Source organism: Diceros bicornis, chromosome 22 (genome assembly GCF_020826845.1).
Source record: "Diceros bicornis minor isolate mBicDic1 chromosome 22, mDicBic1.mat.cur, whole genome shotgun sequence".
Classification (NCBI taxonomy): domain Eukaryota; kingdom Metazoa; phylum Chordata; class Mammalia; order Perissodactyla; family Rhinocerotidae; genus Diceros; species Diceros bicornis.
The window spans coordinates 29,698,950-29,722,224 of NC_080761.1; the positions used below are offsets into that span (position 1 = coordinate 29,698,950).

General features: G+C 37.8%; 2 protein-coding genes across 3 annotated transcripts in view; one reads left to right on the forward strand and one right to left on the reverse strand.

Moving 5' to 3' along the window:
- RIC1 (RIC1 homolog, RAB6A GEF complex partner 1) overlaps window positions 1-12,759 on the forward strand; it is a 155,070-nt gene extending 142,311 nt beyond the window's left edge. For both annotated transcript variants that reach the window (XM_058565761.1, XM_058565762.1), the window contains exons 19-26: window positions 252-980; window positions 2,525-2,683; window positions 2,771-2,907; window positions 4,525-4,811; window positions 5,689-5,880; window positions 8,800-8,977; window positions 9,128-9,316; window positions 10,160-12,759. In XM_058565761.1, the coding sequence (XP_058421744.1) occupies window positions 252-980; window positions 2,525-2,683; window positions 2,771-2,907; window positions 4,525-4,811; window positions 5,689-5,880; window positions 8,800-8,977; window positions 9,128-9,316; window positions 10,160-10,448 (2,160 nt within the window). In that variant the 3' untranslated portion in view covers window positions 10,449-12,759. The remainder of the gene's footprint in view (window positions 1-251; window positions 981-2,524; window positions 2,684-2,770; window positions 2,908-4,524; window positions 4,812-5,688; window positions 5,881-8,799; window positions 8,978-9,127; window positions 9,317-10,159) is intronic.
- A 4,121-nt stretch (window positions 12,760-16,880) lies between these two features.
- ERMP1 (endoplasmic reticulum metallopeptidase 1) overlaps window positions 16,881-23,275 on the reverse strand; it is a 53,058-nt gene continuing 46,663 nt past the window's right edge. Inside the window, exons 14-15 of the mRNA XM_058565763.1 lie at window positions 19,601-19,764; window positions 16,881-19,479 (exon numbers count right to left, since the gene is read on the reverse strand). Of these exons, the coding sequence (XP_058421746.1) occupies window positions 19,315-19,479; window positions 19,601-19,764 (329 nt within the window). The 3' untranslated portion in view covers window positions 16,881-19,314. The remainder of the gene's footprint in view (window positions 19,480-19,600; window positions 19,765-23,275) is intronic.

The following is a 23,275-nucleotide window of genomic DNA, read 5'->3' on the forward strand; positions in this document are numbered from 1 at the left end:
CAGATGTTACTGCTTAAGCATTACACTGCAAATTCTAATGGGAAAATAGGATAAATTGGTGAAGTTCATGGGGGTTGCTTTTTGTTTTGTTTTATGATTTAAATACACATACTTTGAGAGGCAGGGTACTAAATAGATTCTCCTAATTTTCCCAAGAAGTTGTACCATCATTTTGAAAGACTTAGAAAACTGGACCTAGAAACTTAAGAACTTATAATGAAAAACACTGCTTCTTGTCTCTCCTTCTCCAGCTGCCATTCTGTCCTCCTGTTGTACTAGCCCAGTCCGTTGAAAATGTCTGGACTACGTGTCGAGCAAATAAGCAGAAGCGTCACCTTCTGGAAGCCCTTTGGCTGAGCTGTGGAGGTGCAGGGATGAAAGTCTGGCTCCCTCTCTTCCCTAGGGATCATCGCAAGCCCCATTCCTTCTTGTCCCAGCGGATCATGCTGCCTTTCCACATCAACATTTACCCCCTGGCTGTTCTGTTTGAAGATGCATTAGTCCTTGGTGCTGTCAATGACACTTTGCTCTATGATTCTTTGTACACTCGGAACAGTGCTAGGGAACAGCTGGAGGTGCTCTTCCCTTTCTGTGTTGTGGAGAGAACCTCTCAGATCTACCTCCACCACATTCTCCGTCAGCTGCTGGTCAGGAACCTTGGGGAGCAAGCCTTGCTCTTAGCTCAGTCCTGTGCCACGTTACCTTACTTCCCTCACGTGCTGGAGCTCATGCTCCATGAAGTGCTGGAAGAAGAAGCTACCTCGCGGGAGCCCATTCCCGACCCTCTGCTTCCCACTGTGGCAAAATTTATCACCGAGTTCCCCCTCTTCCTGCAGACAGTTGTTCATTGTGCCAGGAAGACTGAATATGCCCTGTGGAATTACCTTTTTGCAGCTGTTGGAAACCCCAAGGACTTGTTTGAGGAGTGTTTAATGGCTCAGGATTTGGACACTGCTGCCTCTTACCTTATTATCTTACAGGTAACAATTCTCTTCTTACAAAGGTGCAAGAATTAATGAGCTTAAACTGAGAATAAAGAAAAGAAGTGTTCTGTGTTGGTGCTGTGATTGTGTTTAAGGAACTAATACAGTCAGGTTTTCTGTTCAGTTTATATCTTTGCTTTTGAAGAGCTCAGTCTTAGCAAATGATGGCAGAAAATGTTTTTGACTATCAAAGTAACATTGCAGGGTTTTTGAATCCTATTTGTCCATTAATGGGCCAAAACAGATTAATGAGTTTACAGTATTATTTTGAATAATATTGAAGAAATGTATTTATATGTATTATAATACATATAACAACATGCACATATTACATAAGAAACATAATAATAAAGAATTATTTTGAATATTAATGGGTTTGTCTGACCCCCTATAATAACAGATTTGTTTCCTGGTAGTGTGGAATTGCTGAGGGGACTCTGACGTGAGAATGGATCATAACACACCTCATGTTAGGCTCCACATAGCAAGCTGAGAAGACTTGGGCCTGCTATAGGAATTACCCTCAGAGCACATGGTTTTTCTCAAAATAATGGGTTCTTTGAATCATAAAAATAGAAACAAAATAAACGCAGCTGTTTTTTTATTTTAGGTCACTCTTTAGACTTTCAGTGATCTCCCAAGCAATGGAATTGGAAACTTTCTATCAGAATTCCTAAGTTGCTATGGATTGTCAGATAATAATTACAGTTAAACTTGTTTATTAGGTGCCTTTCCATGAAGGCCAAGGCAGGCAGTGAGGTTAAATTTGTGAAGGAATTATGGAGGATGCTAATTGCCTAGCAGCCCTACATGCTATTGCCCAAAGCAGAGATTTTTTTAGTCACATCTTCAGAAAACTCGCTGTCCCAGGAGACAGACCTGAGCTTTTTTGGAATCAGGCAAACCTAGATTTATATTCTTGCTTTTCTGCTGATTTTCAACAAGTTACTTAACTCAGTTTCCTCATCTGTAAAATAGGAATAATATACCTATTTTGCAGATTGACTAGAAAAAATGAAAGAATGTATGTAAGGTTAAAGTAAGGTATCTGGAGTGTAGTGGGAGTTCAGTAAATCATAATTTATATTACACCAGCTGAGTATTTACTTCACTTTTCCTTGTATGGTACTTTTTTTTTTTTTTTTTTTGTGAGGAGATGAGCCCTATGCTAACATCTGCCAATCCTCCTGTTTTTTTTGCTGAGGAAGACTGGCCCTGGGCTAACATCCGTGCCCATCTTCCTCCACTTTATACGGGACGCCGCCGCAGCATGGCTTGCCAAGCAGTGCGTCGGTGCGCACCCGGGATCCAAACTGGTGAACGCCAGGCCGCTGCAGCTGAGTGTGCGCACTTAACCACTTGCGCCCCTGGGCCGGCCCCGTATGGTACTTTTTAATGCTGTTTTTAGTCTTACTATTAAACTACTTCCTACAGTGTTTTGTCTGCATTCCTTCTCTGAGTGAAGATAAAGAATTGCTCGTATTGTCCCAAATCATTTACAGTATAAAAGGAATGCTTATTTTCCTTGGTTGTTTTTATAGAATATGGAAGTCCCAGCAGTAAGTAGGCAGCATGCCACCCTTCTGTTCAACACAGCCCTGGAACAAGGCAAGTGGGACCTATGTCGACACATGATTCGATTTCTTAAAGCCATTGGCTCTGGAGAAGCTGAGACACCTCCACCCACACCTACAGCTCAGGTTAGTTGCAAAATTGCACAGATCTCTAGGCCATACACCTATATGGCATCTTTCTCTAACTGTACTGCATACTGTATGTAATCATAGGAACCCAGTTCAAGTGGTGGATTTGAGTTCTTCAGGAATCGAAGCATCAGTTTATCCCAGTCAGCTGAAAATGTTCCTGCTAGTAAATTCAGCTTACAGAAAACACTGAGTATGCCATCTGGTCCGTCTGGAAAAAGGTAAAAGAATAAAGAGCTGTTACTGCTTTTAGGACATTCTGTGACATTGCATTTCAGGACATTTGTAAAATTGAATCTTATGAAAACAACTACTTGATCCAATTGCAATTCTTTTTTCCATTCCCAAAAGGCTTAGAGGCCACACAAAAAGCTTCCCTTTTTTCTTCCTCCAAAGTTCACTTCTTTGCTCTTTGTACAGTTTCTGTCCCTTGTACTGGAGTAGGTCTTGATGTAACTGTTCTGAATGCAGCTAACTTAAATTACTTCTGATAATAGAGGACCAGAATAGAAAGAAAGATAAATGTGCAAATAATCCAGTTAACAGTTTTACTCTTATTTCCAACTATGCCTCTTGACAAAAAATAAAAATTTAGTCCTCATGTACTTGACTCTCCTGTGACTCTCTTGATCAGAGAAGTCATGAAACAGTGGGAGAGCCAAGGGGAAGTGTATTCTGGAGACCAAAACCTACATCACCCATAGATGGATTATTGTCTCCTGAGAGGTAACTATGAACTCATACTGGACATTATAAAATAGAATCTCCGCTGGTTTGTGAAGTTCTTGTATTCCTTCCTGTGCCATTACGTGTTCTTGGCTCTTGTTTTTTCTCTTCCCTAATCCTTTTTTTTTATATTCTATATTCTTACTACAGTCCTGGCACATAGTAAGAGCTTATTGAACATTTTTTATTGTGATGTTTTACTGCTTTTTCTTATCACAGCCATTAATACCACCCCCACTTCCAACATATACACAATCATGGGCTATATACAAGTAAAATGCAACCATAGAGGATGATAAACAACTGCCAGGCAAGCAGTAGCTTCTCATCTATACCCTAAATTTAAATACTGGCTAATACATACTGAGTGCTTACTGTGTGCCAGGCACAGTTCTAAGCATTTACATGTGTAGGTCTTTTAATCCTTACAACAGCTCTGTAAGGGTAGATACTGTTGTTATCCACATTGTACCAGTGAAGAAACAGAGGCCCAGAAAAATAAACTTGCTTATGTTCACATAACAGAGTGGCAAAGCCAGGATGTGAGTCCAGGCAGTCATGCTCCAATACTGCCTCTCACTGAAAGCACCACATTACCCAGCTACCAAACCAGTTATACACGTATATGAGTAAGGGATGATAGACTGTATTTAGTCCAGTCGTTAATCTTTAAAAATCGGTTTTATTTTTATGTGTCTACATAACTCACATTGAGAAACTTCATTTCACTTCGCTTCTTTCTCCTTAGTTTCTTTGATCTGATCTCCTTCTCTCTTTTCATTGGTCTTTTCAAATTCAGCATTTATTTGCTCCCTTTCTTTCCTTCAGCCAGTCACCACTCTTTTCCTGGTTTGGCTTTGTTGCCTGTTTTTTTCCTATTCCATGTCTTCATTCTACAAATATGTTTTAAGAGCCTAGTGTGTTCCAGGTATTGTTCAGCAGGTCGTGGTATCACGTGGAGGAGAAGCCCTGATACTTTATCTTCCTCTTCAATCAGAATTAGACCTTGGGTGTCTTACCTCCTTGTCAGCCTTATCAATGCTGCTGCATAAAAATGTGTGAAGTCCTCCAGTAAAGATTGTTCTGTAGCTTTCTTGTATTCCCACTTACAGATGGAGCAAAGATAGTGACTGTGCTGAGAACATGTATATTGACATGATGCTCTGGAGACATGCTCGGCGTCTCTTAGAAGAAGTTCGGCTAAAGGACCTTGGCTGCTTTGCAGCCCAGCTGGGCTTTGAACTAATTAGTTGGCTATGTAAGGAACGTATCCGAGCTGCCCGGGTAGACAACTTTGTGATAGCCCTGAAGAGACTCCACAAAGATTTCCTGTGGCCACTTCCCATCATCCCAGCATCTTCTATCAGTTCTCCTTTTAAGAATGGAAAATACCGAATAGGTAATGTAGGCTTTGTGTCACTTGAACAAGGAGAATTGTATTTTATTCCAAATATTTAGACATTTTGCTGTTAGTTGATATTCAAGGAAGTCTTTTCATTCCAAACTCCGGAACAGATAAAAGCCAACTTTTTGTATAACAGTTGGAACATCCACTATTTGACCAAGGATGTAAATAAAGTGGAAGCTATGTTTCTAAGTATTGTGACCTCGACGTCTAATTTATAAATTGAACCATTATTATCTCAGATTATCAACAAGTTGAGAATTGGCTGAATATAGAAGCTACCACACTTATCTTATTGTGGGAAGGAGTTTTGAATTGGTTAGTCATGGACCACAAAATAAGCTAAATAGTGACTTACCTGACAGGATTCATTCCAGAAAAATGGTAAAAATGCATTTTTGAGAGCTTTGGGCAATCTTCTAAACTAGGAGAGGACAATGTGAAACAGTATTTTGATGAAATAAAAATTAAAAAATAAAGTTTTTTTAGTTCAGGCCTTTTAAAGAAGAGTGTTCTAATTACTTATGAAAATTCAAACAGAAACCTTTTATTGTGGCATTTGGAAACTTCATGTCATCTTAAGAACCAAGGAAGATCACTTAAAAGATGAACAGAATAAAGTTTTGCCTAGTTCTAAGAAGATATGTGATGATATAAGATGACTGTTAGATGGCATTGTCTAGTGAGTCTATTAGAATCGCACATCCCTGGTTTATGGGTGGATGATGCAGTGTAGGACAGTAATTGGCTTTGAACTTTTAGTATTTGGGGTTGAGGGGGAGAGAAGCTGAAAAACTAAATTGGAAACAGCAATGTCTGCATCTTGAATTCCCATTTTTTTTCTTTGTTTGTTTTTGGACCTATCTTGCAGTGGGAGAGCAGCTGTTAAAGTCTCAATCAGCTGACCCTTTTTTAAACCTTGAGATAGATGCTGGCATCTCTAATGTCCAGCGAAGTCAGAGCTGGCTCGGCAACATTGGCCCTACCCATCATGAGACAGACACAGCCTCATCCCACGGACCACAAATGCAAGACGCCTTCCTGTCACCTTTATCTAATAAAGGTAAATGTCATTTTAAATCCTGGCTCTTCTTTAGTTCCTGTGGAAGAAAGTTTATGTGCTGTAGCACTTCAGAGATAGAGCTTCACTCTTTTCTTTCAAGGTGTGTCCTTGAAGATTAGCCCTTAATATCTGCTGGAGAGGGGGATAGTTACTAGAACAAGGCCAAATTGGCCTTGACTATACTTTACCATATTTATTTTAGATAAATGAAATAGGTAAAAATCTCATTCCAGATCAGCACTAATAGATGAACCTTTGCAGTCAATTTCGATGACACAGAAACACTAACTTTGAACCTGAAGTAAGCAAAATGTTATCCCTGTATAAAGAATTCCATTCTACTCTTAAGTAGACCTGTATCATAAAAAAATTGTACTTGACTATCCTATATTTTTTTCATCAATAAAAATTTGTGGAAATTATTTTTTCTCTTGTAAGTTCCTATATAATATCCTTAATTTTGCCTCTTAGTCTTCAAAGCCTAAAATATTTACTATCTGGCCCTTTACCAAAAAATGTGTGCCAACCTCTGCTTTATAGTAATGGGTAAGTTACAAACTGAAGAAGTTTTAAAGTGATTTTTGTTGTTTAGGTTTATATAATTATAAAAGCTTAAGTAGCAATTGGTCTGATTTTCTGCAGTTTTCTTAATGGCCAGGCATTCACCTGATACTTGATTTTATATCTGTCATCACTGTTACCTGAGCTTCTGCTATGTGGGGAGGCTTATAGCTGCCATTACTAATTTTTTTTAATTGTGGTAGAATATACATAAAATTTACCATCTTAACCATTTTTAAGTGTACAATTCAGTAGTGTTAACTATATGCACATTGTTGTGCAACCAGCCTTCAGAACTCTTTTCATCCTGCAAAACTAAAACTCTGTATCCATTAAATAACAACTCCCCATTCCTCCCTTCCCTAACTACTGGTAACTACCATTCTGTTTTCTTTGTCTATTAATTTGACTTACATACTGCATATAAGTGGAATCATATAGTATTTGTCTTTTTGTGACTGGCTTATTTCACTTAGCATGTTTTCAGAGTTCATCTCTGTTGTACTGTGTATGGGAATTTCCTTCCTTTTTAAGGCTGAATAATATTCTCTTGTATGTATATACCACATTTTGTTTATTCATTCATCTATCAATGGACACTTGGGTTGCTTCTACTTTTTGGTTATTGTGAATAATGCTGCACTGAACATGGGAGTACAAATCCCTCTTCAAGACCCTACTTTTAGTTCTTTTGGGTATATACCCAGAAGTGGGATTGCCAGATCATATGGTAATTCCCTTTTTAATTTTTGAGGAACCACCATACCATTTTCCATAGCAGCTGCACCATATCACATTCCCACCAATGATGACAAGGGTTTCTCCACATCCTCACCAACACTTTCTTACTGGTTTTTTTGATAGTAGCCATCCTAATGGACATGAAGTGGTACCATTGCTTTTTTTAGAAAACTTTTTAAAGAGATCATTTCAAACATATTTAAAAAGTAGAGATAATAGCATAATGGACCCCTTGCCCCCCCCACCACGTATCCATCACCCAGCTTCAATTATTACCAACTCAGGACCAAATTTCTTTCATCTACTTCCCCCCTCCTGTATTATTGAACCAAGTCCAAGACATGATATATCATATATATATATATATTTTTGGGGGGGGGGAGATTAGCCCTAAGCTAACATCTGTTGTCAATGCTCCTTTTTTTTTGCTGACGAAGATTGGCCCTGGGCTAACATCGGTGCCTGTCTTCCTCTACTTTATATGGGACACTGCCACAGTGTGGCTTGATAAGCAGTGTGTAGGTCTGCAGCCAGGATCCGAACCTGCAACCCCCAGGCTGCCAAAGCAGAGCATGCAAACTTAACCACTACACCACCAGGCCAGCCCCATGAGACATGATATATTTTATCTGTGAATATTTCAGTATATATCTCTAAAAAGACTTTAAAAATATATATATATAAAACCATAATACCATCATTGTCCCTCTAAAAATTTAACAATAATCCCTTAATCCCATCAAATATCCAGTAAGTATTTGAATTCCAGTTGTTTCATAATGTCCTAAATTTTCTTTTATGGTTTGAATCAAGATTGAAATAATGTTCACACATTTTGATTATGTTTTTAATTTTCTGTTTAGTGATTGTTCCCCTCCCCATCTCTTTTATTCCTCTTGTAATTTATTCATTGAAGAAACTTGCTTCTGTGGATTTTCTCATAATGTGGATTTTGGTGATTGCATCTTCATGGTTTAGTTGAACAGTTTCATCTGTGTTTCTTGTATATTGGTAATTGAATCTAAAAACTTAATCTAATTATAGCTAGGTTTTTGTTTTGTTTTTTTTTTAAATTTTGTTCTGTGTATTATTTATTTAATTTTTTGGTGAGGAAGATTGGCCCTGAGCTGACATCTGTTGCCAATCTTCCTCTTTTTGCTTGAGGAATATTGTTGCTGAGCTAACATCTGTGCCAGTCTTCCTCTGTTTTGTATATGGGATGCCACCACAGCATGGTTTGATGAGCGTTGTTTAGGTCCGGGCCCGGGATCCGAACCCATGAACCCCAGGCCACCAAACTGGAGCACACAAACTTAACCACTAGGCTACCAGGCTGGCCCCAGATTTTCTTTTTTTGGGGGGAGGCAAGACTGCTTCATAGGTAGTAGCATGTTTTTCCATCTAAGGGCACATATTGCTGGTTATCTCTCTAATGATTTTTTTTTTAGAAAAAAATATCTACTACTATTAATATAACATGGGAATTTTCTCAGTAGATTTAATGTTTTGGGTTCAAAATCCTGTGGAGAAATCAACATCTGAGAAACATCTAATATTTAAAGGAAAACATATTTTCTACATGAAGCTTGTTTATAACTTTTGGCACTTCTTCACCAGGTGATGAATGCAGTATTGGTTCAGCCACAGACTTGACTGAAAGTAGCTCCATGGTAGACGGGGACTGGACAATGGTGGATGAAAATTTTTCCACACTCAGTTTAACTCAGTCAGAACTAGAGCACATCTCCATGGAGTTGGCAAGTAAAGGGCCTCACAAATCCCAGGTCCAGCTTAGGTGAGTTTCTCAGCATTTTGAAAGCACAGAATGCCTCCTCAGGTATCTGGGCAAATAGGGTACAGGCGCTACTTTTCTGATAACGATTGCCCTTCTGTACATTTGTAGATCCTTCTTAGCATCAATCATTTTGTTTCTGCTTATATATAGGTATTTGCTACACATCTTCATGGAGGCAGGATGTCTGGACTGGTGCATTGTCATAGGCCTGATTCTTAGAGAATCCTCAGTAATCAGCCAGATTTTGGTTATTATACAGTCTTCAGAGGTAGATGGAGAGATGTTACAGAACATAAAGACAGGGCTACATGCAGTGGACCGATGGGCCTCTACAGATTGGTAAGTGCTGGTTTCCTTAAGCTTGTTACCTTGGCTGTCTTTGGGTGAATCCTGCCGTTTCACATTAAGGCTTAGTTCTGGTTCATTGATTTGGAGATTTTTAGGTTAGGAGAAATAAAAATGCTTTCGTATGTTCATTTTTAAGGCTATTTTCTTTAGTTACCATTCTATACCCAACCATTTAAATGAGTCATGTCCATCGAAATAGTGTTGGTCAGTTTATAATGTAAATGCACGTCACTGACTTAAGATTGATGCAGTACAAATGATCTCAGACTGGAACTTGAGATTTGTAGTTCTGTGGAATTGAAGGTAATAACCTAAAAATGTCTGCTTGAAAAGATAAAAATTTAAGGTCTATGTGAATTTAATATTCCCTGGCAGTTACCAGCAAGCCCAAATTAAGAGTAGTGAATGGAAGTTAAGAGCCTTGGATTCTAGCCCTTTGTCACCATTTATGTGTGGATTTGGGCCTTCCCTTACTTGGATCTAGTTTTCCTTCATTGGTGAATTCATTTCCGTTAGGTGTTCTCTGAAGGTCCTTTTTCAAGGCTAAAATCCTGTTAGTCCTTAGACTGTAGAATATGATTTTTAATGGTGATTCTGGAATAAAGAGTGTCAGTCTCTGCTCTTAGTGCTCAGAAACTTAAGACTCTCACTTGTGCTGTGTGCAGCTCCCCTCTCTGCTGGCTAGGGCTTCGCCTTTCCTCCTTGCACCTCTCCCCCTCCCCCACATCTATGATTGCCTTTACTGTATCAATGTTTAGTAGAGATTTATCCATAGCACTCTGGAGCCTTTTGAATGTGGCAGATGAGAGCTAATTTCCTTTTTCCTCTCTTTAGTCCTGGATATAAGCCATTTTTAAACGTCATTAAGCCACAACTACAGAAGCTCAGTGAGATAACAGAAGAGCAGGTTCAGCCTGAAGCTTTCCAGCCAATAACTGCGGGTAAGACTCCTGAACAGACTAGCCCCCGGGCGGAGGAGAGCAGGGGCTCCTCTGGCCATGGAAGCATCCCCCAAGGCGAGGTCGGAGGTAGCAGTATGGTCAGCCGGAAAGAGGAGGACACAACCCGAGCAGAGGAGGAGGAACCTTTTCAGGATGGGACGTATGACTGTTCTGTATCCTAATAACAGTGGGGTACCATCACCAAGGGCAGTATTAATTAGCAGCAGCGTGCAACTGAGGACACTGTGACCTAGGTGGATGATTTAACCAGGGAGAGAACTTAGCTCAGAGACTCTGGTAAGGTATTATTAAATTTTAACTAACTCGTTCTCTTCTAAGAATTCTCTTTGACTCCATAAAAATGTGATATCAAATCATCTTTCATAAAAAAAATTTTTTAAGCTGCAGTGGAAAGTAATAAAGAATACTGTACAGATGTACACGAGAATATTTTGGTTTTATTCTTAAAGGATGGTAGCTCTTAAACATAGGGATTGTTTTGCCCCACATGAGCTTACTTTTTCACTACTTAATAGCTTCTTACATGTTTTCTGGTTCAGCGAGTGTCTAGACTGCTTTTTAAAAATAAATGTTAAGGTGCTTGCTGTAGCTCATCAGGTCCTTGAGCTACCTGTGTGCCCCCTTGGATCGAGAGTGCTGGACTCTCTAATTGGGCCTCCTGAATAGATGCCTGCCCTGGCACGTGCCAGTGTGATGGAGACGTGCTCCATGGCTTTTCTAGCCTGTTCAATTCCAGTCCTGCATTGAGGGAAGCTCTACCTGTGAGTCAGTGTGCCTGCTGTAGCAAGCTTGAGTCCTGCTAGATTAGCGTGGGCAGAGGTCTGAGGGGTTCTTATCAATTATGCTATTAGATACCACTAAACTATTTTGTATCAAAGAACTATATCTTTTTGTGAATACTCTTGTGTAAATATATTCAAAGGCACTGTTCATATTTTTAGGGCTTGTATTATAATTTGTAAGGTTTTATGCTGGATTCTGCATGGCTGTGGATACTCACTCTTGGAATAAAGACAGGACTTGCTCTTCTTTCCAGATATGAGCAGTCTTCATAGAGGAAGACAAGTTTATTGGCTTGGTTATAAAGTAAGAGAAGTGGTCACACTGATCATGAAATGAAACAGGTTTTGTGCAAATTAATGTTTCTTATTTATTGCTTTTATAAATTGAATAAAAATGGACTTTTATGTAAATAGACTGCTGAATACTGCATTATCACGGCTACTAAAAATTAGTATGTAAAGGATGCATTCTTCATTGTATCTTTTAAAATGTTTTATGTATTTCTAGATATGACTTAAATTTTAGTTTTCATACATTATGAAAACTGCATACTTGCTTTAGACTAACTAAACACATATCCACTGTATGTACTTCTAATTACCTTATAACAGTATTAATTTAGATAGCTTGTTTGTACTGTGCAATTTGAACAAAGGAATGCAATGTTATTTTTTACAAAAACAAACTTATTTTTATAATAACAACGTATTTGATGTGGACCAAATTTGTACCACTATGTAAAACAGCCTCTTTTCTCATAGTGCAATTACAGTTTAGAAATAAAGCTTGGTCCTGTCCTTGCTTTTTAAAGTAAACGGCTAGATTTAGTTGTCCTGGCCAGGCTTCCTGTGAAGGGAAACTCAAAACCATTTTGAAATTGCTTAGTTCAAAATTCATCAAACTTTTAAATTATTGAGTTTGGTAATTTACTGTCATTTACTTTTTACATTTACAAGTGCAATAATTTCACATACTAAAACTCCTGAGTGGGTGGAATATGTGATTATTGGTACCTGGTCCTTCTGGTGCTACTTTTATTTAAACCTTTCTTTTAAACCACCTTTCTCTGAATCTTAAGATAGAAAATAATGTTTCCCATGTGAGTACATGCAGCCCAGCAAGAAACTAAACTGAAATTTCTTCTATCCTAGTCCATGTTTGGTGTGAATGTTCAGTCAATAAAAATGATTTACCATTGTAAACAGCTGTGATCTTTTCAAATATCCTAATGTGCTGCTGGGTTCATCGTGCATTCTTTAAAGCAGGGCACCAATAAGTTAACTGTATTCCTGGAGTTAATGCCGTGAATGAATCTTTTCTTCTGTAAGATACTTGTTTTTCAACTAAGAGAAATAGGTGGCCACAAGGCAAAAAAATTGGCAAGTTAACAGAGAATTTCTCTTTTGTACTTTGTCATATACTTTAATTTTTTTTTTAATTTCACTTTTTTATTTTGCCTTGTTTGGTTCACATATCAACTGTTTAAACCAAGCCATAATTTTAACCAGTGAATTTAAATATTCAATATAACTATTTGAAGTTTACTAGATAACATTTAAATTATTTGCTGATACCAAAACAAGAAATCATTTGGGGGTAGAGTCAACCTTTGCTTGTAATTAAAGTTGCTGCTACTTCTGTAATGTGTATTGTTTTGCTTGGTAAAGGGCAATAAAACCATTACATGAACTTTTGTTTATTCATCATCTTGGGTTAACAGCAAAAAGTATATGTATTAAAAGTCACAAAAGTATTTTCCTTATATTATTCCACCTCTTAGAATTTTCCTTGTGAAATAACTAGAATTTCAGACAGATTTATTTAAAATTTGTTTTTATGCAGAATTACTTAGGAGAACCAAGAGTTGGCAGCATCCTAGATGCCTGACAATAGAAGATTGGAACAGACAATCCATGCTGATGACATGGGAAATGTTGAAAATATAATGAAAAAAGGATATGTTATTATGCATACCATGATTTCCACCAAACAAAATTTTATATTTAAGTGTAGAGGAGACTAGCATCATCTCTAATAGGTGTGATTAAAAATGGTTTTGAATTTTTCCTATTTTCCTATATTTCTAGATCTTCTGTCTTGATGGATTTACCTATTCTGGACATTTCATATGAATGGAATCTTTTTTTTTTTTTTTTTTAAGATTTTATTTATTTACTTTTCCCCCCAAAGCCCCAGTAGATAGTTGTATGTCATAGCTGCACATCCTTCTAGTTGCTGTATGTGGGACTCGGCCTCAGGATGGCCAAAGAAGTGGTGCCTCGGTGCGCGCCCGGGATCCGAACCTGGGCCACCAACATCAGAGCGCGCGCACTTAACCGCCAAGCCACGGGGCCGGCCTGAATGGAATCTTATGTGGTTTTTTCTGTCTGGGTTCTTTCACTTAGCATGATGTTTTCAAGGTTCATCTTCATATATCAGTATGTAATTCCTTTTTAAGGCTGACTATTCCATTTTATGGATACTACATTTGTTTATCCATTTATCAGTTGAGGGACATTTGGGTGGTTTCCACTTTTTGACTATAATGAATAATGCTACTGTGAACATTCACATACAAGTTTCTTTGTGGACATATGTTTTCAGTTCTCTCTAGGAATGGAAATGCTGGGTCATATGATAACTGGTTGATTTTTTGAGGAAATGCGTAACTGTACTCCAAAGTGCCTGTGCCATTTTTTACATTCTCACTAGCAGTGGAGGAGGGTTCCAGCTTCTACCATGAACACTTGTTATTGTCTGTATTTTTGGTTACAGCCATCCGAGTTACATATGAAGTGGTATCTCATTAGTGTTTAGATTTGCATTTATTTCCCTGATGGCTAATGTCTTTTCATAATTATTAGCCATTTGTATATCTTTGGAGAAAAACGTCTTTCACATCTTTTGCCCATTTCACAATTGGGTCATTTATCTTTTCGCTTTCATGATAACTGTCCTTTGAAGCAGAATTTTTCCTTTTGGTAAAGTCCAACTTTTTCTTTGGCTGCTTGTGCTTTTTGTGTTGTATCTGAGAAACCATTACCTTATCCAAGGTTCTGAAGATTTCTGCCTATGTTTTCTCCTAAGAGTTGTATAGTTTTATCTTCTACATTTAGTTCTTTGATGCAATTTAATATTTATATATGGTAAGAAGTGAGGGGTCTTTGTTCTTTTGTATGTGGATATTCAGTTGTCCCAGCACCATTTACTGAAAAGATTTTTTTTCCCATTGAACTGTCAAAAATCAATCAATCAAGTATAAATGTTCTGGGTTTATTTCTGGACTGTCAGGTGTACTACATTGATCTATATGTCTATGCCAGTACCACACTGTCTTGATTACTGTTGCTACTTTGTAGGAAGTTTTGAAAGTATGAGTCCTAATTTTTTTTTTTCAATACTGTTTTGGCTAGTTTGGGTCCCTTGCATTTCCATCTGAATTTTAGGATCAGCTTGTCAATTTGTGCACACAGACACACACGGCAGCTGGGATTTTGATAGTGGTTGTATTTGATCTGTAGGGCAATTTGGAGAATATTGCCATCGTAATATTAAGCCTTCCAATCCATGAACATGGGATGTCATTCCATTTATTTATGTTTTTAATTTTTCAGCAATGTTTTATAGTTTCCGGTGTAAAAACCTTGTAATTTTGTTAAGCTTATTCTTAAGTATTTTATTCTTGATGGTATTGCAAATAGAATTATTTTTGGATTGTTCGTTATTAGTATATAGAAATACAACTAATTTCTCTATATTGACATTGGATCCTACAACACTGCTGAATTAATTTATTAACTGTAATAGTTTTTTTCTGGATTCCTTAGGATTTTCTATATAGATGATCATGTGGTCTGCAACTAGAGCTAGTTTTAACTCTTCCTTTCTAGTCTGGGTGCCTCTTGCCAAACTTCCCCGGCTAGAGCCTCCAGTACAATGTTCAATGCAAGTGGCAACAGTGGACATCACTGTCTTCTTTCTGATCTTAGGGAGAAAGTTTTCAGACTTTATGTTAGCTGTGAGTTTTTCATAGATGACCTTTATCAAGTTAAGGAAGTTACCTTCTGTTATTAGTTTGTTGAGTGTGTTTAATCATGAAAAGGCGTTAGGCTCTGTCAAAAAAATTTTTTTAGCATTTATTGAAATGATTATATGGTGGTTGTCCTTTATTCTATTTATTTTCAGGTGTTAAACCAACTTTGCATTCCTAGGATAAATCCCACTTGGTCATGGTGTAGGGCCAAACTTAGAGAAAAGAAATTATCGACATTTTTTACAAATCAAGGAAATAGTATCAAAAAAATATTAATGCACTTTAAATGTGCCTAAGATATTTTTCAAATAAAAAGACATAAAGAGGAATAAATGTATTTTGGCTTTATTGGCCCTAAAAGAAGGCAAGGTGTATTAGGAATAGAAGTTGTTCAGCTGCTTCACCGTGTACTGAACTGTTTCCAGGGAATTCACTCAGAAAGCGAAATAACTTGCACAGAGATCTTGGAACTCACAACTCTATTTTGGGGAGTGGTGGTGCCTTTCCATGTGTGGAGATTAGAATGTGGATCACTCTGGTTGAAAGACAATTTCTTCTTCCCTCCCTCCTACCCCTACCCCCCAGTAAAAGAACATCCTTGATTAGCCCTTCAGTGATTTTCTTTGCCAATGGAGACAATTTAAAACTGCGAAATGTTCCAAAGCTTAACATTTACCAAATAAAAGGTCATTAATTTATGTGAAATTCAGATAAACAATTTCATTCCATGGTGAAAAGGATTCCAGTTGAAGTAAACTAACATATCCATGTTGACTTCTTTGCTCACATCACCAATTAAAACAGCAGTTATACCTACATGAGCCGTCTAGATCTTTTAACAGCTATTTTTAAAAAGACTTTAAAAGGCTCTGCAAACTTAGGAAATGAACAGACACTTCTCCAAGGAAGATGTACAGATGGCCAATAGGCACATGAAAAGATGCTCAACATCACTAATCATCAGGGAAATGCAAATCAAAACAACACTAAGATACCACCTCACGCCCGTTAGAATGGCTATAATCACCAAGACAAAAAACAACAAATGTTGGAGAGGATGTGGAGAAACAGGAACCCTCATACACAGCTGGTGGGAATGCAAATTGGTGCAGCCTCTATGGAAAACGGTATGGAGATTCCTCAAAGAATTAAAAATAGAGATGCCCTATGATCCAGCCATCCCACTACTGGGAATCTATCCAACGCACCTGAAATCAACAATCCAAAGAGGCTTATGCACCCCTATGTTCATTGCAGCATTATTCACCATAGCCAAGAAGTGGAAGCAACTTAAGTGTCCCTCGACTGACGATTGGATTAAGAAAATGTGGTATATATATACAATGGAATACTACTCAGCCATAAAAAAAGACAAAATCGTCCCATTTGCAACAACATGGATGGGCCTGGAGCGTATTATGTTAAGTGAAATAAGCCAGAAAGAGAAAGACAAACACTGTATGATCTCACTCATATGTGGAATATAAACCAACACATGGACAGAGAAAACTGGACTGTGGTTACCCGGGCAGTGGGGGTGGGGGGTGGGCACAAGGGGTGAAGGGAGTCATATATGGGGTGATGGACAAACAAAAATGTACAACCCAAAATTTCACAATGTTAGAAACCATTAAAATATCAATAAAAAAAAAAATTAAAACAGCAAAAAGAAAAAAAAGAAAAAAAAAGGCTCTGCAAACTTGAAATAAATAACTCTTCAAATATGGGGATACAGGAGAACATAATAAAGATCTGTGTTTCTGTTAAAGAAACTAACTTAGTATGTTAAAATTTTTATGTCAATAACATTGTAAGGCAACATTTAAGTCAGCAAACCAGTAAAATGAAATGGACAGACATGATCATTCTTCCTACAGCTTCCTGAGTCAGGCTGGCTTATGGCCCCCTCAGCGGTAACATTTTAGGAATCCTATCATGCTTATTTACATCTGCTAAACTGTGGAAACAAATCCTTGATACAACAACCATTCTTAAGTCAGACAATGCAAATTTTAAGAAAGGATTTCTTCAAAATCAAAATTCTTGACACTTTCCCTGAATGTGCAGTACTGTGCTACTTACATTTAAATTCTGTAGGAAATAATGCATTTGTTAGAATTTGACAACACCCTTTTAGAAATAAGTTATTCAAATGATCAGCTATTCAAAAAAGCGAACACGTTCTTTAATCTCATAGGCTACAGATCTGACAGTGTGCTTATTAATAGAGCCATGACTATTGTGTGTAATTACTTAACCAATTCTGGCATTAAAACAATATCCCAGAATACTAAGCATGCCCTGAGACTAGTGAGCATCTTCTTGCAGATCTTGCACAATATCAAAGCTTTATAACGCAAAAGAAAAAAATCGTTTACATAGGAAAATAACCCAAAGGCAAAAAGAAAACCATAATTATTTCTGAAAAGGAGTAACAGCATCCTTCCCAAAGGCAAAAAATCACAGGGAACTAGTTGTTTTTCATACAATGTCCTTCCTCAACACTTGGGATTTTGCTGTTTTTCTTTCCTATAAATAATTTCTAATCTATTTCAGATTAACTACAGGGACGGAAAATAGGCCTGTATTTTTAAATTCATTGAGATATTACTGTTTCTTTCTCTCCACAACTGTGATCTATACAAGCTATAAAAACTGCAAACCTTATGTACTGCCTGACAGATAAACGTGGCAGGAGACACTTGCAACACTTGAGACTAGTAATAATATGGTTTCTACAAAGTCCAGGAAAAGTAGTGGCTCCAGTGTCCATGGATGTGACAGCCAACATGTTGTCCTTCAGCTCTGGCTGCAGCCCTGCTGTCTGTGTGGGCCCAGTCAGTTTCTAAGGAGTCACAAATTAGGCAGGCAATTTGAGGAGCATGATTAAGAAAGCATATTGTACACAGTGCACAAGCAGCTTCAAGAATTTCCTCCTGCAACACACACTTACAGTGCTCTTTCTGTTCAGGCAGATCCAAGTGCTACTCTTTTTTTTGTTTTACTGTGGCTTTTCTTTAAAATGTTTTTTTGGCCTATGCTTGCTAAATACAAAATTTGTCCAACTTTTTACATTTGTTAATGGAAAAAAGAAAGCAGAATTTACCACTGATCTCATCAAGCCCTTCCACTGCTGGAGCCAAGACGACATGAGAGGCACTGGTGTGATATGCCCTACAAGCTACACAGCCATCTTCTTCAAAATGAAAAGCACCTTTACCCTCGGGCTGCTATCGTGTGCAGAATCTGAACACCAATAGCTATAGGTATAGTGATCTCATTCCAGTACAAGCCACAAGCTCAAGTCTCAGGAAAGCCAGCTCTACCAGACAGTAAGTTACCGAGAAACTAGTCTGTTCAACTGGCTGGAAAACAGACAAAAATAAGGACCCAGTGCATCAATAAAATTATGCCCTAAAGGATTAACCTTGGTTAACAGAAGACTCCTACAAAACGAAGAGAATAAATATAAAATGCCCAGCCTCTTCCACCCCAGAATAGCCACTAGGGCAACTCAGTGCTCTGAGGAAGGCAGTTAAGGTCATCTATTTGCCCAATCAACATTCTGAACAAAAAGAGCCTGTGGAAACGCAGAGGGAAATGTCAGGACAGGAGTCACCAGTTCAGCAAGGTTTCCGCATCAGAGGTCATGGGCTTCACTACAGAGATGCAAAGCACAATCGAGAGGCTGCCTGAAGAAGCACAGCTCTCAGCACAGGCTGGGGCCTCAGTGAGTAGCCTTCTAATGACCTACAGAGTCAAGGGGTAATCATCACTGCAGTGAACGATACTTTACCTACGATCCACTGACGCAACCAGTAGTCTTGGGCTTTAATTGGAAGTGTCATGTCTCATTAACAGTGGTCTTACAGTACCTTCTACATGGTTCGTGATCCTAAGGGGACAACTACTGAAGTGGTTTGTTGGCTCTTGTCCTTAAGGTCATATAAAATGACATATGTGTGTAGTGGCAGTACCCACATGTGCTTAAGCGCCAGAAAACTGGCATTTTCAAGTGTCAAAAGGCCATGCATCACTACCCCACAGCATAACCATTATAGTCTTGGCCCTGAAGAGTGTTAGCCCACAAAGCTCTTTGAACATATGCTCATTAAAATTCACTGACATATTACAAACATCCATGAAATACAGGGAGAAACCATGTCACATGGAGTACCCCACTGGCATGTACTTAGAGCTCATCCACAAGATTAAAACACAAAGAGGTTGTAGGTGCACACCCAGGCGGAGGGAAATGTCCAGTCTGGGAACTTGTCTTTCAGAGCATCCAGCTGGGAGGATCTCTTGTCTTCCCCAGAGAGATAGTGGGCAGCAATAGCAACAGTGACCATTCCTTCAGGCTGTTCTTCCAAGACCTGGCAGAGAAAATTAGTTAGTTCTCTAGTTCAATGAAGGCAAAATACTGATCCCAAGGTTCTTATGAAATACCACCTGGGAACCTGATCAATGGTACCAGCCTTGCTGGGAAATTCCCACCTGTACTTCTATCCAGAACTGCCACGCAGAGGCCTGAAGTCCATGGGAATAAAATACAAAATAGTCCCCTCCTTTACTTGTGACTGGGGTGCCATTGCCGAGAGACCACTGAGAAAGTGTTGACCCTTTGTGGGTTCGAACGTAGAATGACATATGGCTTGGTCCTGTAAGATAAGAGAGAAGGAAAAATCAGTAAAACAACCTTTAAAAAGCAAGAAGAAGGGGCTGGTCCCATGGCCTGGTGGTTGAGTTTGGTGTGCTCTGCTTCGGTGGCCTGGGCTCAGTTCCTGGGCACAGACCTACACCACTTGTTGATGGCCATGCTGTGGCAGCAACCCACATGCAAAGCAGAGGAAGACTGGCACAGATGTTAGCTCAGCGTGAATCTTGCTCAAGCAAAAAGAGGAAGATTGGCAACAGGTGTTAGGCTTAGGGCAAATCTTCAGCAAAAAGAAAAAAGGAAAAAAAGCAACAAGAAACGCAATTAACCTTCCACCCAAACCAAACTATGAAGCTCATGCCTTATATCACTTTCAAGACACTCACTACAAACATAATGGAAGTTTGCTGGTTTGGACATTCAGTATGTATCAAAAAGGGTAACAAGGTGCAGCAGAAAAGGCACAGAATTTACAATGAGAAAACCTATGATAGCCTTGGCCCTGTTGTTTCAACCTACGAGAACCTAACACTCAAGAGCCCTTCAGAGAATAAGCTTTATATAACCAAAGAGACAACTGCAAAAACTACAGCCAAAGAACTTATAGTGAGGATTTTAATATATCCAAATATATTACTCAGACAAATGTTGAGGTGAGGTAGAAGACAGTGTACAAATGTTACACGTAACAAACACTGAGAGGGAGAGAGGAAAGGAGGAAAAGAGAATCAGTAAACCATTGTGTAGGCTTAAGTGGCAGTTAAGGAATGCCATTAGCAACTGACAGATAGTAGAGGGTTAGATAACAGATGAGTAAAAGAAAAATAGAAACCTTCTTAAATGCCACAAAATATTTTTTAAAATTAAAGAGCAAAGACGACATATCACAGAAAAAGGAATATAGCAAATAAAATACACAGTTATAAAATATTGTGACAAAGTTGAGACTGAAAGTATTAGTCATAAAAATAAATCTGAGTAGACCTAACCCAGCCACTAAAAGAAAAAAAATTTCAATTTGGCTTACAAAGCCAGACCCAATCATATACTGTATTCAAGAAACAGAAACTCAGACAGTATAAAAATAAAGATATGAACAAAGTATTTCAAGCAAGTAGACACAATTTTTAAAAAGACCTCTTTGATGTAAGAAAAAAACAGAATCCAAGACAAAAAGCATTAAACGTAAAAAGGCACTTTTTAACACCAAAAGCTATAATTCACAATGATATAAAAATTATGAATACTGTGCACCAAATAACATAGTAACTACTTTATGAAGCAAAACTACAAGAGATGCAAGAAGATACATAAATACACAAATAAGAGACTGTAATATTCCACTCAGTATGAGACACATCAATTGAATAAAAAACTGATTTAAAAGACCTAAACAAAATGATCAATGAAGATAATCAGGTCACAAAGGAAATACCAGAAAGTTCTATAAAATTGAAATATTACAAATAATACTCTGATTATAATTCAGTAAAACTTGAAATTATCAACAACAAAACAAAACGGCCTTCTACCTAGAAATCAAAAGGCCTTCTATTTAAAAGGCTCGTGGATGAAAAAGGAAATTCAAAAATTACGGCAATTTTTTTTAAATAATGAAAATACTACATGTCAGAAACTTGGATACATATAAAGTGGTGGTAAGAGGAAAATCCATAGTAATAAACAATTTTTTAAGTAAAATAAAAGAATGACAAGTAAAAAAGGAGAGCAAAGTAAAACAGCACAAGGAAGGAAATATTACAGATGAAAGCAGAAATCAATGAAATAGAGAACAGAACAAAATAGACCTAATTTAAACAATCACAGATCTGGTTTTTTGAAAATTAACAAGACAACCACTAGCTAACTTGATTAAGAAAGGTGGGGAGGAGAGGAGTGGAGAAGAGAATACAAGTATACAAAAGAGAACACATGTGACTACTTTTTACACACTTGCATACTAATAAATTTGAAAACCCAAATGAAATGCATACTTTTCTAGGAAAATACAGATTACCAAAACAGAAAACAGAGATATAAAACTTAAGCAGACCAATTTCCCTAGAAAAAGTTAAGAAACTACCCCACAAAAAAAGTACCAGGCCCAGATAGTTTCAGAGAGGAATTCAAGCCAGCTTTTCAACCATCTAGTTCCACTGCTCCATAAACTGTTCCAAGGCATTGAAAATTGAGGAAAAATTACCATTTTTATGATGTTTATACATTTATAATGTATAACACTGACACCTAAATCTGATATGAGTACAAATAAAAGAAAAACACACAGAAGGACCAATATCACTTATGAGTATTGATGCAAAATTTCTAAATAAAATATTAGCAAACAAAATCCGACATCACAGTAAGAAAATAATAGGCCATAACCTGGTGGAATAAACCATATTAAAAAGTCCAAGGAAGAAAAATTCGATGATTATCTTGAAAGATGCTAAAAAAGCCTTTTGCAAAGTTAAAACCCATTCCTTATAAAAACACTCAAGAAATCACAGTTGATGAAATTTTTTTTTTTTTTTGTGAGGAAGATCAGCCCTGAGCTAGCATCCATGCCAATCCTCCTCTTCTTGCTGAGGAAGACTGGCCCTGGGCTAACATCTGTGCCTATCTTCCTCCACTTTATATGGGATGCCACCACAGCATGGCCTGACAAGCAGTGCATCGGTGTGCACGCGGGATCCAAACCAGGCCGCCAGCAGCGGAGCACGTGCACTTAATCAGTACACCACAGGGCCAGCCCAAGAAATCACAATTGATGAATGCGAGCTTAACATGATAAAAAATATATACCTTAGTCCTAAGGCCAGTATCTTACATAATGGGAAAACGCTAGAGACCTTTCTACTAAATCAAGAACAAGACACGGATGCTCACTATCTCCACAACTGTTCTGTACTGTGCTAGAAGTATTAACCAATTAAACAAAGAAATCAATTAGAGGCAAAAGAATTGGTCAAGAAGAAATAAAACTATATTTGCAGATAATATGCAGTAGTCTACAAGCTATACCTGAGGTCTATTTTTGTAAGACTCTGAGGCTGAACGAAGCAGAGCATGTGAACTTAACCACTACGCCACTGGGCCAGCCCCTACAGTCAAATCATTTTTGACAAGGGTGCCAAAGCAATTCAGTGGGGAAAGTCTTTTCAATAGATGGTGCTAGAACAAAAGGATATCCATAAAGAAAAAAAGAACCTTGACCTCTAACTCACACCACACAAAATAATTCAAGGTGGATCACAGGCCTAAATGTAAAAGCTAAAGCTCTAAAGTTTCTAGAAGAAAACATAAGAGAGTCTATCTTTGTGATCTCTGGGTAGGCAAGCTTTTTGGAGAGGACATATAAAGCACTAACCTCAAAGAAAAACCTGATAAATTGGACTTACTAAAAATTTAAAACTTCTGCACATCAAAAGACACCATAAGAAAATAGATGAAATCTTGATAACACATATATCTGATAAAGGATTTTTATCTGGAACATATAAACTCCTACAAGT